The sequence below is a fragment of the Ranitomeya imitator genome, chromosome 1, assembly GCF_032444005.1.
Source record: "Ranitomeya imitator isolate aRanImi1 chromosome 1, aRanImi1.pri, whole genome shotgun sequence".
Classification (NCBI taxonomy): domain Eukaryota; kingdom Metazoa; phylum Chordata; class Amphibia; order Anura; family Dendrobatidae; genus Ranitomeya; species Ranitomeya imitator.
In genome coordinates this window covers 807,308,518-807,322,296 of record NC_091282.1, presented here as the reverse complement: position 1 = coordinate 807,322,296, position 13,779 = coordinate 807,308,518, and the positions used below count along the sequence as shown (strand labels likewise).

At 43.1% G+C, this 13,779-nt stretch overlaps 1 protein-coding gene across 2 annotated transcripts in view; it reads right to left on the bottom strand.

The window, feature by feature from the left end:
• The window catches only part of GAK (cyclin G associated kinase), a 189,180-nt gene that overhangs the window by 35,396 nt on the left and 140,005 nt on the right, over positions 1 to 13,779 (bottom strand). For both annotated transcript variants that reach the window (XM_069739054.1, XM_069739064.1), the window contains exons 18-20: positions 12,218 to 12,297; positions 11,669 to 11,862; positions 10,842 to 10,979 (exon numbers count right to left, since the gene is read on the bottom strand). In XM_069739054.1, coding sequence (XP_069595155.1) covers positions 10,842 to 10,979; positions 11,669 to 11,862; positions 12,218 to 12,297 — 412 coding nt within the window. The remainder of the gene's footprint in view (positions 1 to 10,841; positions 10,980 to 11,668; positions 11,863 to 12,217; positions 12,298 to 13,779) is intronic.

The following is a 13,779-nucleotide window of genomic DNA, read 5'->3' as shown; positions in this document are numbered from 1 at the left end:
CCATAGACTTGTATTAGGGACAAATGGCCACACTTCGCGTCTGTCGTGCAATCAATCCGTCGTGTTTTGGTGGATCGACGTCAGGAAAAAACGTTTAAGGGAACGTTTTTTCGTACGTCGCGTCTGCCATTTTCTACGGCGCATGAGTGGCCAGAACTCCGCCCCCTCCTCCCCAGACTTCAGAATTGGCAGCGGATGCGTTGAAAAACTGCATCCGCTGCCCACGTCGTGCACAAATTTCACAACGTGCGTCGGTACGTCGGCCCGACGTTTAGCGACGGACCCGTACCGATGCAAGTGTGAAAGTAGCCTAAAAGAGGTAGCTATGGAATTCAACTGCTCTCAAGAAGCCATACAGCCCAATTGGAAAACGTAATGATGTAAGTTACCAAACACCTACAGTGAAACATGGTGGTGGCAATGTCATGGTTTGGGGCTGCTTTTCTGCATTTGCCAATGGCCCTCTGCATAGAATTGATGGAAATATGAATGCTGCCATGTACAAGGATATACTGGAGAATGTAATGCTGACACATGGTAAAACCAAAGTAGGTAGGGGCTAAAAATTCCAGCAAGACAATGATCTTAAGCACACATCATATTGAGTAAAAAATTGGTTAGCCAATGAAAATGTTCGCCTATTGCAATGGCCGCCAATCACAATGATTTAAACCCTATAAAGCACCTTTGGGATGAGTTAGGGTGACGAGTTGGGGCCCGTAAACAATGCAATGAATTGTTTGCAGATTTGCAAATGGAATGGAACAAGATCCCTCAGGATGTCTTGAAAGCCCTAGTGGCTTTAATGCACAGTCGGTGTGGTGCAGTAAATGAAAGCAAGAGGTTATGCTACAAAATGCTAGGTTATGGCATTGTAAGCAATGAATTACTCTCTATGCTGAGATCAATAAATAGTATATGCAAAACTTTTGGATGTCTGTTTTTTTTAACTGACCATACCTATATTCTACAGCATTTTGGTTAAAATTAAGGTCTTGCATGATGACAACTTCATGCATTTTCACTCCATCACCAGGAAAATGGCATCACAACAACCAGACAGAAGTAATCACACTTTAAAAAAAAAAAATGCTGAACTTTTTGTCGTCACTGTATTGGAGGCTATATGAGGGTTCACGCTGTATATTGGAAGCTATGTGGGGGCTCACACCAAATGGTGGTTGCTATGTGGGGGCTCATACCATATACAGGAAGCTCACAGCAAATGGGCCATGTAGGTGCTCACACTGTAAAGTGGGGTGCAAAAGTATTCACTTCATAGGCATAAATTACATTTATAGGCAAAATAAGTTGGCATGTGCACATGTATTCACCCCTTTTGATATAAAGTCCTAAAAATTTCTGGTGCAAGCAATTATCTTCATAAGTCACAAGCTTAGTGAAAGGGAGCCCACCTGTGCACAATCTAAATGTCCCATGGTCTGTCAGTATATGCACATATTTTATGAAAGGCCATAGAGGCTGCATTATCATTAACCAAGAGGCACCACTAACCAAACACCATGAAGACCAAGGAGATCTCACACACAAGTCACCGACAAAGTTGTTAAGAATTACAAGTCTGGGTTGCTTTATAAAAAAATCCCAATCTCTGATGATCCCTTGGAGAATCATCAAATCCATCATCATCATCAAAAGGCAAAAACATGGTATCACAACAAACCTGCCAAGAGGGCCGCCCACCAAACCACTCCCAGCCCAGGTAAGGAGGATATTAATCAGAGGCAGCACAGAGACCAAAGTTAACCCTGAAGGAGCTGCAGAGTTCCCAAGCAGACACTGGAGTATCTGTCCATACGAACACGATAATCCGGACACTTCATACAGGATGCCTTTAAGGGAGAGTGGGCAGAAAAAAAAAGTCTTAACTTACACACACAAATTGTAAGGCTCATTTTGAGTTTGCCAAAACACATGTGGGAGACTCCACAAATGTATGAAGGAAGGTGTGGTGTGGACAGATGAGACCACAACTGAACTTGTGGCCACAAAAGCAATTGCTTTGTCTCGCACCAAAACAAAACATCTCATCACCTCAAAAACTATCTCCTGCTGTAAAACATGGTGGTGGCAGCATCACGATGTGGGGATGTTTTTCGGCAGAAGGGACAGGGAAAATAGTCTGAGTCGAGGGGAAGATGGATGGTGCGAAATACAGAGATATTCTTAAGCAAAACCTGTTTCAGTCTGTCAGTGATTTGAGACTTGGATGGAGCTTCTCTTTCCAACAAGACAATGACCCAAAGCATACTGCTAAAGCAACACTCGAGTGGTTTAAGGGGAAAAGTCTAAATGTTTTGGAGTGGCCTAGTTAAAGCCCAGACCTTAATCCAACTGAGAATATGTGGTCAGATTTGAATATTGCTGTTCACCAGAGGAAACCATCTAACATGAAGGAGCTGTAACTGTTTTGCCATTAGGAATGGGCAAATGTTCCAGTGGCCAGATGTGGAAAGATCATATCTTTGTTCTTCTACTAAGCCCACACTGTCAGGCAGGTACGGACTGGGGCTGTAATTCAGTCCTGGCATTTGAAATCACACAGGCTCATGTTGTCCCCGTCCCTATGAAGCAGATGGAATATATTACTAATATTACCCTGGATGGAGGAAAGGAAGATATTCTACAAGACCAATATGTCTAATGATACCCGTGGCCTGCTGGGGCAAGTGACTGAGTCAGCAACTTTGTACTCCATCACAACTCTTAACAGTCAGCCCATAACCAGACAGGTCCCTCTGGCATTTGCCAGAATTGCCAGTCCGACCCTGCTCTCAGGTGGGAACACTGTCAGCAGTGCCTCTACCAGGGTGCGTTAGTATTCACGCATTTTGTGATCCCACTTCAGTAACGGAAATAATGATGGTATGTTGTCCTTGTAGAGGGGATCCAGTAGGGTGGCACACAGTAATCAGTAGTGGTAACAATACAAGCAGTTGTTGGCTGTTGTACAGGCACAGCAGCATGTATTGTCTCATGCGTGCCAGACTGCCCAGAGGCAACCACAAGCTGTCCTCGGTGGGAGGTGTAGGATCTGGGTCCTCCAGTGATGCATGTGAGCTGCTTTGAGTGCCACCCTGCTGTGAACACAGTTCCTACTTCTACAAAACAGTCCCCTGGCTAGGCAGTTGCGTACCTGTCAGCTATTGCTACAGGAACTCCAAGCCATGTGTGGACGACAGGCCTGACAACGATTTGAATGGTCCGTTTCCCTGTTCCTTCTGCTCCTCTTCCTCCTGTGCCACCACCTCATCCATCATCAACTGGATTGTTTTTTTTCCAGAAGACATAAAAGTGATATAGTAATGCAGGGGTGTCAAACTGCATTCCTCGAGGGCTGCAAACAGGTCATGTTTTCAGGATTTCCTTGTACTGCACAGGTGATAATTTAATCACCTATACACATAATGATTGCAGCACCTTGTGCAATGCTAAGGAAATCTTGAAAACACGCATGGTTTGCGGCCCTCGAGGAATGCAGTTTGACACCCCTGTAGTAATGTGCATGATGGCATCATCAACACTGGCCTTATTGGTGAAGTATTCGAAGCAATGCAACATGACACACAAGTCCTGCATGGAGGCCCACTCATTGGTGAAGTATTGTTGTTCCACATTGCAACTGATCCGTGCGTGCTGCAGCTGAAACTCCACTAATGCCTGCTGCTGCACAGTCTCTCCAACATGTGCAAGGTGGAGTTCCACCTTGTTAATACATCTCATATGAGGCGGTGAGTGGGAATTCAGAAGAGACGCTGCAGCACAGACAGGCGAGCAGCAGCTCGGACACGTGGGTCATTTTTCATGAAGCTCTGCATCCAATGCAGTACATGCGCCAGGCAAGGGATGTGTGTCAAACCGGCTAGGCCCAAAGCTGCTATGAGATTTCACCCGTTATCGCACACCACCAGGTCGGGCTTGAGGTTCACCAGAAACAACCACTCATCTATCCAATGTTTGATCACCATCCACAGCTCCTGCGTGGTGTGGGATTTGTCCATCAAAAAGAGGAGTTTCAGAACAGCCTACTGTCGTTTCACCCTGCTGAAGTTGGTGGTACAGACCATATTGTGACCGGAAGAGGAGGCGTTGAAGAAAGCGGAGTAGGAGGCAACCTGGACAGATAAACATCCAGCAATCCCTGGCGGTGTTAGCACATGTGCTAGAACACCTTCTGCCTCTGCCCCAGCATCCACTACGTTTACCCAGGGGGTAATTAGGGAGCTGTAACATCCATGGCCAAGTTTACGTTTACGCTGTCGCTGCACAGTGCACGCTTAATTTCGTCGCAACGTGTGATAGGGGATAGGCTGCCTGGAAAAGTAATGGCAGAGGGGAACAAAGTACTGCGGGACAGTCACTGCCATCAGTCTCCACCAGCCAGAACGGCAGCATGTCAAAGGACAGGAATTTGGTAATTCTGTCATTTAGGACCATGCCTCTTGGGTAGGTAGGCGAGTATTTCCCCTTTCTCTCGAGTGTTTGTGGGATGGAGAAATGAACACTTCCATGAGATGGTGTTGAGATGCTCAGTGACACACTGCTGGTGGTTCTGCTGTCACATCCTCTCTTTGCGGTAAGGCAGGTGGCTCTGTTGATCGTGAGCAGGAGGAAGAGGCTCAGACAGCAGCAGAAGAGGGAGCAGGAAGAGGCTCAGATTTGTTATGCTTTTAAAAGGTGTGAACTCCACTGCACCTCGTGTTTGGAATTCGGATGCCTCGTCAGTGCATACACCATAATTTTTTAATGTTTGATTCTCATTTCTTCCTCCCCACACTAGGTGCCACGATGGGTTTTCCTCGTCCCTTGCTATTCTTTATATATGGTCTCTCTTGACTTCAGCTAAGTATTAGACAAAGTATCTCACACCATCCTTATTGAAAAAATGACTAAGTATGGAATGGACAAGACAACTGTACGTGGATTCATAACGGGCTGGTCGGACCCGAAGAGTGGTCGTAAATGGCTGCACATCCAGTTGGAAGAATGTATCAAGTGGGGTACCACAGGGTTCTGTTCTGGGCCCTGTATTGTTCAACATCTTTATCAATGATTTATACAAAGTCAAAGAAAAAAGCGATCCGCACCACTAAAATTAAAACCCACAATGAATGGTCCGGTATATGAACCTCTGCTGGTCTGCTTGATTTCGGGTGCTATAGCCAGAGAAGCATACAAACGTGCATATGAGCAGGAAAGAATATGGCAGCACTCACCAATCTTCTGTGCAGGTTACTTTATTAGTGCATTATCTTCACGGCGCGGGGGTGTACAACCGAGGTAATGTGTTCAGCCCTCACATTATCTCGGTTGTACACCCCCGCGCCGTGAAGATAATGCACTAATAAAGTAACCTGCACAGAAGATTGGTGAGTGCTGCCATATTCTTTCCTCTTTATCAATGATTTAGATGAAGGTATTGAGGGTACACTGATTAAATTTGCTGATGACACAAAGCTAGGAGGGATAGCTAATACTAGAGAAGAGAGAGTATTCAAAAATATATAAATAAACTGGAGCAGTGGGCAGCAACTAACAGAATGATTTTTTTAACAAAGAAAAATGCAAAGTACTACATCTGGGCAATAAAAATGAAAAAAGAATATACAGAATGGGAGGAATAGGGCTAAGCAACAGCACATGTGAAAAAGACTTGGGTATACTAATAGATTACTGAACATGAGTCAACAGTGTGATGCAGCAGCAAAAAAGACAAATACAATTCTGGGATGTATTAACAGAAGCATACAGTCTAGATCACATGAAGTCATTATTGCCCTCTACTCCTCTTTCATCAGACCTCATCTGGAATACTGTGTCCATTTTTGGGCACCACATTTTAGAAAAGACATTAACAAACTGGAGCAAGTTCAGAGAAGAGCGACTAGAATGGTGACCGGTCTGCAAACCATGTCCTATGAGGAACGGTTACAGGATTTGGGAATGTTTAGCTTTATTGATGAGCGAGTATACTCGTTGCTCGGGTAACCTCCGGGTATTTGTTAGTGTTCGGAGATTTAGTTTTCATCACGGCAGCTGAATGATTTACAGCTATTAGCCAGGCTGAGTATATGTGGGGGTTGCCTGGTTCCTAGGGAATTCCCACATGTAATCAAGCTGGCTAATAGCTGTAAATCATGCTGCTGAGGAGATGAAAACTTAAACTCCGAGCAGTCATAAATACTCGGAGACCACCCGAGCGTGCTCGGGAAAACCTGAGCAACGAGTACACTCGCTCATCACTATTTAGCTTGCAAAACAGAAGACTGAGGGGAAACTTAATAGCTGTCAACAAATATCTCAAGAGCTGTCACATTGTAGAAGGATCATCTTTATTCTAATTTGCACAAGGAAAGACTAGAAGCAATGGGACGAAACTGAATGGAAGGAGACACAGTAGATATTAGAAAAACCTTTTTGACAGTGATGGTGACCAATGAGTGGAACAGGCTGCCACGAGAGGTAGTGAGTTCTCCTTGCATGTAAGTTTTCAAACAGAGGCTGGACAGACATCTGTCTGGGATGATTTAGTGAATCCTGCTTTAAGCAGGGGGTTGGACCAGATGACCCAGGAGGTCCCTTCCAACTCTATGCTCTATGATTCTATATGTCATGGTTGAAAAATTATTCACTAATTATTCACTAGTGTGAATCCTTTTTACAATGTCATAAATTGGTTTGAGAGATATGTGGATGACCTTTTGCTTGTATGGCAGGGTGGTCTATCCGATGTGGACAAATTTAATGTCTACCTCAATTCTAATGAATTGAATCTGAAATTTAGTTTAAGCATTCCTACTACTGAAACTCCCTTTTTAGATATTTATCTACCGTATATACTCGAGTATAAGCCGAGATTTTCAGCCCAAATTTTTGGGCTGAAAGTGCCCCTCTCGGCTTATACTCGAGTCACGGTCGGCGGTAGGGTCGGCGGGTGAGGGGGAGAGGGCGCTGAGGCATACTTACCTAGTCCCAGCGATCCTGGCGCTCCCCCTGCCGTCCCACGGTCTTCGGTGCTGCAGTTCTTCCTCTTCAGCGTCACGTGGTACCGCTCATTAGAGAAATGAATAGGCGGCTCCACCTCCCATAGGGGTGGAGCCGCCTATTCATTTCTCTAATCAGCGGTAACGGTGACCGCTGATAGAGGAAGAAGCTGCGGCACCGAAGACAGCTGTGCGGGAGAAGGAGCCGGACGCCAGGACCAGGTAAGTATGTAATATTCACCTGTCCGCGTTCCAGCCGCCGGGCGCCGCTCCATCTTCCCGGTGTCTCTGTGCTCTGACTGTTCAGGTCAGAGGGCGCGATGGCGCATATAGTGTGCGCGGCGCCCTCTGCCTGATCAGTCAGAGCGGAGATGCCGGGACGAGACGCCAGGAGCTGCAATCAAGAGAGGTGAGTATGTGTTTTTTTTTTTTTTACTGCAGCAGCAGCGACAATGGCAGAGCTTTCCATGGGGCAATATGAACGGTGCAAGAGCACTATATGGGGCAGAGCTTTCTATGGGGCAATATGAACGGTGCAAGAGCACTATATGGGGCAGAGCTTTCTATGGGGCAATATGAACGGTGCAAGAGCACTATATGGGGCAGAGCTTTCTATGGGGCAATATGAACGGTGCAGAGCACTATATGGGGCAGAGCTTTCTATGGGGCAATATGAACGGTGCAAGAGCACTATATGGGGCAGAGCTATAGGGCAATAATGAACAGTGCAGAGCACTATATGGGGCACAGCTATAGGGCAATAATGAACGGCGCAGAGCACTATATGGGGCAGAGCTATAGGGCAATAATGAACGGCGCAGAGCACTATATGGGGCAGAGCTATAGGGCAATAATGAACGGCGCAGAGCACTATATGGCACAGCTATGGGGAAATAATGATCTATTTTTATTATTGAAATTCACCGGTAGCTGCTGCATTTCCACCCTAGGCTTATACTCGAGTCAATAAGCTTTCCCAGTTTTTTGTGGCAAAATTAGGGGGGTCGGCTTATATTCGGGTCGGCTTATACTCGAGTATATACGGTAATAGGTAATTCTGCCACAAAAAGTTACAATGTCCCTTTACGGGAAAGACCTTTCAGGCAACACAGTATTGTTATCTTCAGCTTCCTATCCCCAACCATACTATACGAGCCATACCATACGGGGAATTCAATTGTGCCAAACAGTTTTGTTATACAAATGAATTATTCGTTCAAGAAAGCAAGGTTATCAGCAACCGCTTGATTGAAAAGGGTTACACTAATAGTGACATCAAACATGCTATCAATAAGGAGTCCAAAAAACCTAGATCCTTTTCTCCCCATTACGAGTACGCTCTGTCTCAGAATAATACGCAATCTATGGTCACGTTCTCAACTCCATAAAGTCCACAGTTCAGTGAAATTAAATCTATTTTAAAAAAGTATTTACATGTTACTAATCAGGATGATATCCTTCCTGAAATCACAGGCAATGGTTGCAGATATGCGGCCCGGAGGGGTCTTACCCTGGGTATTTCTTTATCCCCAGCCTTATCAAACAACCCAACAACACTAGAACGTGGCCATCTGCAATAGGTTTCCATAAATGTGCCGGCAATAGATGTAATGTTTGGGCACATGAATTGGACAGAACAAAATCAATCCGGCTTTGGGTACAATTCACAATATTACAACTTTTATCACTTGCGACACAAAATAGGTCGTCTATTGTTTATGCTGCATTTCCTGCCATTGAAAATATATCAGGGGCTCGACTTGTAAATTGAAAAAAAAAAAAAGAGTATCAGAGCATTTATCAAACATTAATAACAAAAATGGTTCCTATTTAGGAGCATCAAAGCATTTTGCCAATGTCCGCAAAGGTGACACCACGCACCTTTTTTGGATTTGAAAGAGTTGTGAACTCTGCACGTGGAGGTAATAGACAAAAACAGTTCACCATCAGGGAAGCCTTTTGGATTTAAAAATTAGACACCAAATATCCAAAAGGGATGAATTTCAGAAATTATTTATTCTATATATATTGTTTTTTTTTTACGGTGACCAATTGTTTGTTACGTCAGTACGGTACACTTCTTATGCATCACTAATGTGATTAAGCGTGCAAATATTTGATTGGTTCGTTTTCCCTACTTATGCATAAATGCATTTGCCAATTCTGTATTCTATGATTAAGCGCCAGAAACGAGTCAAGTGTTTTTATCTACTTTTAACCATGGCTTGACATTCCCCAATAAAGTTTTTTTTATTTTTCTTACCGGGTTGGTGTGCCGAACGAAGTCCTTTCCTTTTTCTTGTTACAAGATTATGTAGATTACAAAAAAAAAAAAAAGGAAATCTATGCTTTAACGCCTCTCCATCTAAAGTTTGCATTTTTCTTCACCTTCTTCCATGAGCCATAGCTTTATTTTTCTATTGAGTCATATGAAAAGTTGTTTTTTTTTATTGGCAAGACGAGTCTTTACGACATAATTCATATTTTACCATACAGTTTATTTAAAAATGGGGTGATGAAATGTTTTTTTAAGTTTTGTTTTTACAGCGTTTACGATTTGAAAAAAATGACCCGGCAGCACGATTCTCCAGTTCAGTACGATTAGGGCACATACTGAACTTGGTGTATATATTTTTAATTTATCAGGTCAAAATAATTCAGACGTTTGTAAGGAAAAAAACAAAAAACATAAAAGAAATACATTTTGGTTCCTGTTGCTGTCTTAAGATGTGCAATCTTTTTATTTTTACCAACGATCGAGATGTGAGGGCTTATTTCTCGTGCCCTGAGTTTTATTGATACGCCATTTTGACCAGTTTTGAATGCATATTTTTTCTTTTAGGGAGGTGTAGTGACTGAAAAAAACTTTTTTTTCTTCTCAGCATTTGCCGTGTGTTAATTTTACTTTATTTATTTTAATTTTGGCAGACTGGACATATAAGGACACGGAGAAAAATAATTATATTTTTTTTATTTCATAAGTTTTAATGTAAGAAAAAAGGGTTGATTTGATTTTTTTTTTTTTTTAATTCTTAAAAACGATTTTTTTTTTACTTTGTTCAACTTATTTTTAAGTCTCCAAAGAAACCAGTGATAGTCTGATTGCTTATGCTGTAGAGTGTAATACAACAGTATTGTAGCATATAATGGAAATTGTGGTCTCTGATCAAGTTCAGCATGTGACTAAGCTTAAAAGGTGAACCAGATACCTTCAGCAGGCCCCAGCTGCCTAGGCTAACCATTGGTGCCCTACAATCGCGACATGGAGTGCTGATGGGAGCCAGTGTGAAAGCACCAGCAACTGACAGAGGCATTTAAATGGTTGACACTTCCTGTTAGACACAGATGCTGGCAGCATGTGGCGAGATCTCTGCTTATCAGCCTCCTCTATACACGGGCACTTGAGTGCTGATGTACATGTATGCGATTATGCACTAAGGGGTTAAAATAAAGCAAAGCCTGTTGTATGTTATAAACAGTGGTCCGAATGCATTTCACCAGACTTGTTCCCTACAACATTAGGCTACGTTCACATTAGCGTTGCGTCGGGCGCAGCCGCGGCGACGCATGCGTCATGCGCCCCTATATTTAACATGGGGGCGCATGGACATGTGTTGTCTTGCGTTTTGTGACGCATGCGTCATTTTTGGCGGAAGCGTCAGGGCGCAGAGGACGCTGCAAGTTGCTTTTTTTTGCGTCCAAAATCAAGCCAAAAATGGACGCATGCGTCACAAAACAATGCGTTTTTGCATGCGTTTTGCATGCGTTTGTTGCCGACGCAACACACAACAACGCAAATGTGAACATAGCCTTAGAGTTGCTGTACTGTGTAGGTACCTTGCCAATCAAGAGTTTGAAAAAAATTGTTCTGATTCTGTTCATCGGAGCTTGGTGGCTCTGGAGAATGTTCTGCGGGGGAGATCTCCGCTTCATACTGTGCAGTAGACCCTGGCTGTCTGGGCAACTCCGGTTTTCCTGGAAAGCACAAACACACAGCTTTAGTACATTAAAAACATTGCTTACTCAAAGACTTGGGCCTGTGTACTTTTCAGATACTGGTAGGTCATTTCAAAATGGAGAAATCGCAAAAAGCGATGAGAGTAGAAAGTAACGAGTAGTGAAATTGAAAATGTCCAGCACGGTGCTAAAAATCCTACAAGGTCAGTGTGCATTAAAGGGGCTGTCCGATTACATATATTTATCAGCTATGTACAGAAGAGACAATTAATGGATGACTGCTGTGAGATTTCTAGGAACTTGAGTGATTAAGAAATCGAGGGTCCCAAAGAAACCAAAGAAGAATGACATTGTAGAGCGTGAGCATGACTATTGCACCATTCATTTCTAAGAGACTATGAAGTGAAGTAAATGTGGTGCTGGTTATGCTACACTCATAAGGGAGATTTGGGTTTCTCCAATTTCTGGACTGATAGTGGTCTGACTGCTAGGACACCCAAGAACCTACACTGTGGATAGGCGATTAATGTAGCGAAGGGATAACTTGTTAAAAGATGACCAGAAGATCAATTCTATAAATTCAATATCTGAGAACTTTTTTCAGAGCTCTTAAATCTAGACATCAAGATTTATGACCATGAATCTGAAGTCTCAAATATCCCTCCCTCCCTTAAGTTCCCAACCTAAAGCTCAAGTGAAAAGGTTACCAAATTTAGACAGCATTTCCTGTTGTTCTTCTCGGCTTGAAAAGAGAATCTTAGGAGTCAACCGCTTGGTGTTAAGATTTTCCCAGGGTGGAGTGATGTTTGCCGGCCTGTCACGTGGAGAGACCTCCACCTCCAAGTTCACTTGAAATAAATCAGGGTATTTTTCTTGTATGTCACAGGCATCCAGATCATACCTACAATGATGGTGAGGTGGAAATTGAGAAAAGCTCTGCCTTTATCATATTGTTCTGTTTGGTCACTGCTTCTGCAGATAAATGCAGTCACTTGTCCTACTCTAAGCATAATACAATAGTACAGATCTGAAAACATGCACACGTAGACAGTGCTTTGGGCACAAAAACGAACAAAATAACAGGAAATGAGGCAGTCTGCAGAGAGAAGGGTCAGGAGTACATGAACAAAGTTAATATAGGAAATATTTAAGCAGTACATGACTCTTAGCAGAAGACAGCTGTGCCACTTTCACAATGCATACAACTCCTAGTAAGAGCTTGGATGTTCATTTCCATAGCTAAGAAAACTACATACTTTGCAAACTTCACAGTTGTGGCATTTCGAGGTACAAATCCAGTGTGAAACTGTATCTGGAACATCTTCATTGAAGTCATCTAAAAGAGAAATAATAATCGAACATGTATTGTGAAAATAATTGTAGAAAACCATTGGAAATTTGTCATGTTTTAATTTTAACTAGCACAGTCAATAATACCTGGATTTCTGTAGGCGATTTAAAGGTTTTTTTTTTTTTTTAAGGGACTGACGGCCTACCTTAAAAATAAGCCATATATATCAGATTGGTATGAGCTGGACTCCGTATATCCCTACTAATGAGCTAAACTTTAGAGACCTTGAGTAACCATTAGTGATGAGAGAGTGTGCTTGCATAAAGAGTTATCCGAGCATGCTCGAGTGCTAATAGAGCATTTTCTGCATGCTCTAACACCATGTGTGAGTCGCCACGGCTGCATATCTCACGGCTGTTCCGACAGTGGTAACACATGCAGGGATTGTCTAACAAACAGACAATCCTTGCATATGTTGCTGCTGTCGAACAGCCGTGAGACGAGCAGCAACGGTGTCTCAAACATAGTATTAGAGCATGTCGAAGATGCTCTATTAGCACTCGAGCATGTTTGGATAACACCTCATCACCAGTAACCATGTCCCATTTTCACAGGCACAGTGACATACATTTGGCAGTGGATGTGCTTGGTATCACAGTACAGTCACATTCCATTTAGCAGGTGTATTGCAGCTTAGTAGGTCTGGTAAGAAGGGTGCTTGGAGTCAGACTCTCACCATAAACATTTAAAAGGAACCTGACAAATCTATGCTGTGAAAATGATGGGAAACATTATTCAGAGCTTGGCTGAACGATTGCACCACGGCATTTCAGAGAAAACAGATTGGGAAGCCCTGCTCTACTCAAGTTGATTCACAGGTCTCTCTCACATTTGTACATAGGGAAAGACCTGTCAATCAACTGAAATGGAGTAGAGAGATACCAGCCAGAGACGCCTTTGGGACCAGTATGGTCTCTGTCTATGGTGCCAGACAGGCTTTTCAAATTATGTTTTCTCAGATACCACGCAGGGAGTCACTAATACATAACTGGCTGCAGTAACCAAGCCAGGCTGATTCATGCTGTCTGTGGTTTCTGAATCTAATAGCTGCATTTTATGCAACACTAGAAGAAAGGACAATCAACCATCTGTATTGGCATCCAGGACTCAAAAACTTGAAAAGAATGCTACCTTGATATCTGAAATTCAACAACTTACTCTAAGGGAATCCATGTTTTACTTAATACGTAAATGAGCTGTTTAGGTCTATAGGCTGAACACTAATCACCCTGAGAATCTGAATCCAAAGCTTATTTTAAATGAAAGAAGGTCTTAACAGTGCGAGACATGTAATAACTGATACTTGCTATCCTCATCGCACTGCGGAGATATGAGTAATTACAACTGACAGTACAACAAAGCGAAAAATTGTCTCATTACAAACACATCTGCAGAAGCAAATAACCTCTCAGTGCTGTCAGCTCTGCTATACTGCCCTCTCACCCACACATTGACTGCCTGTGAGAT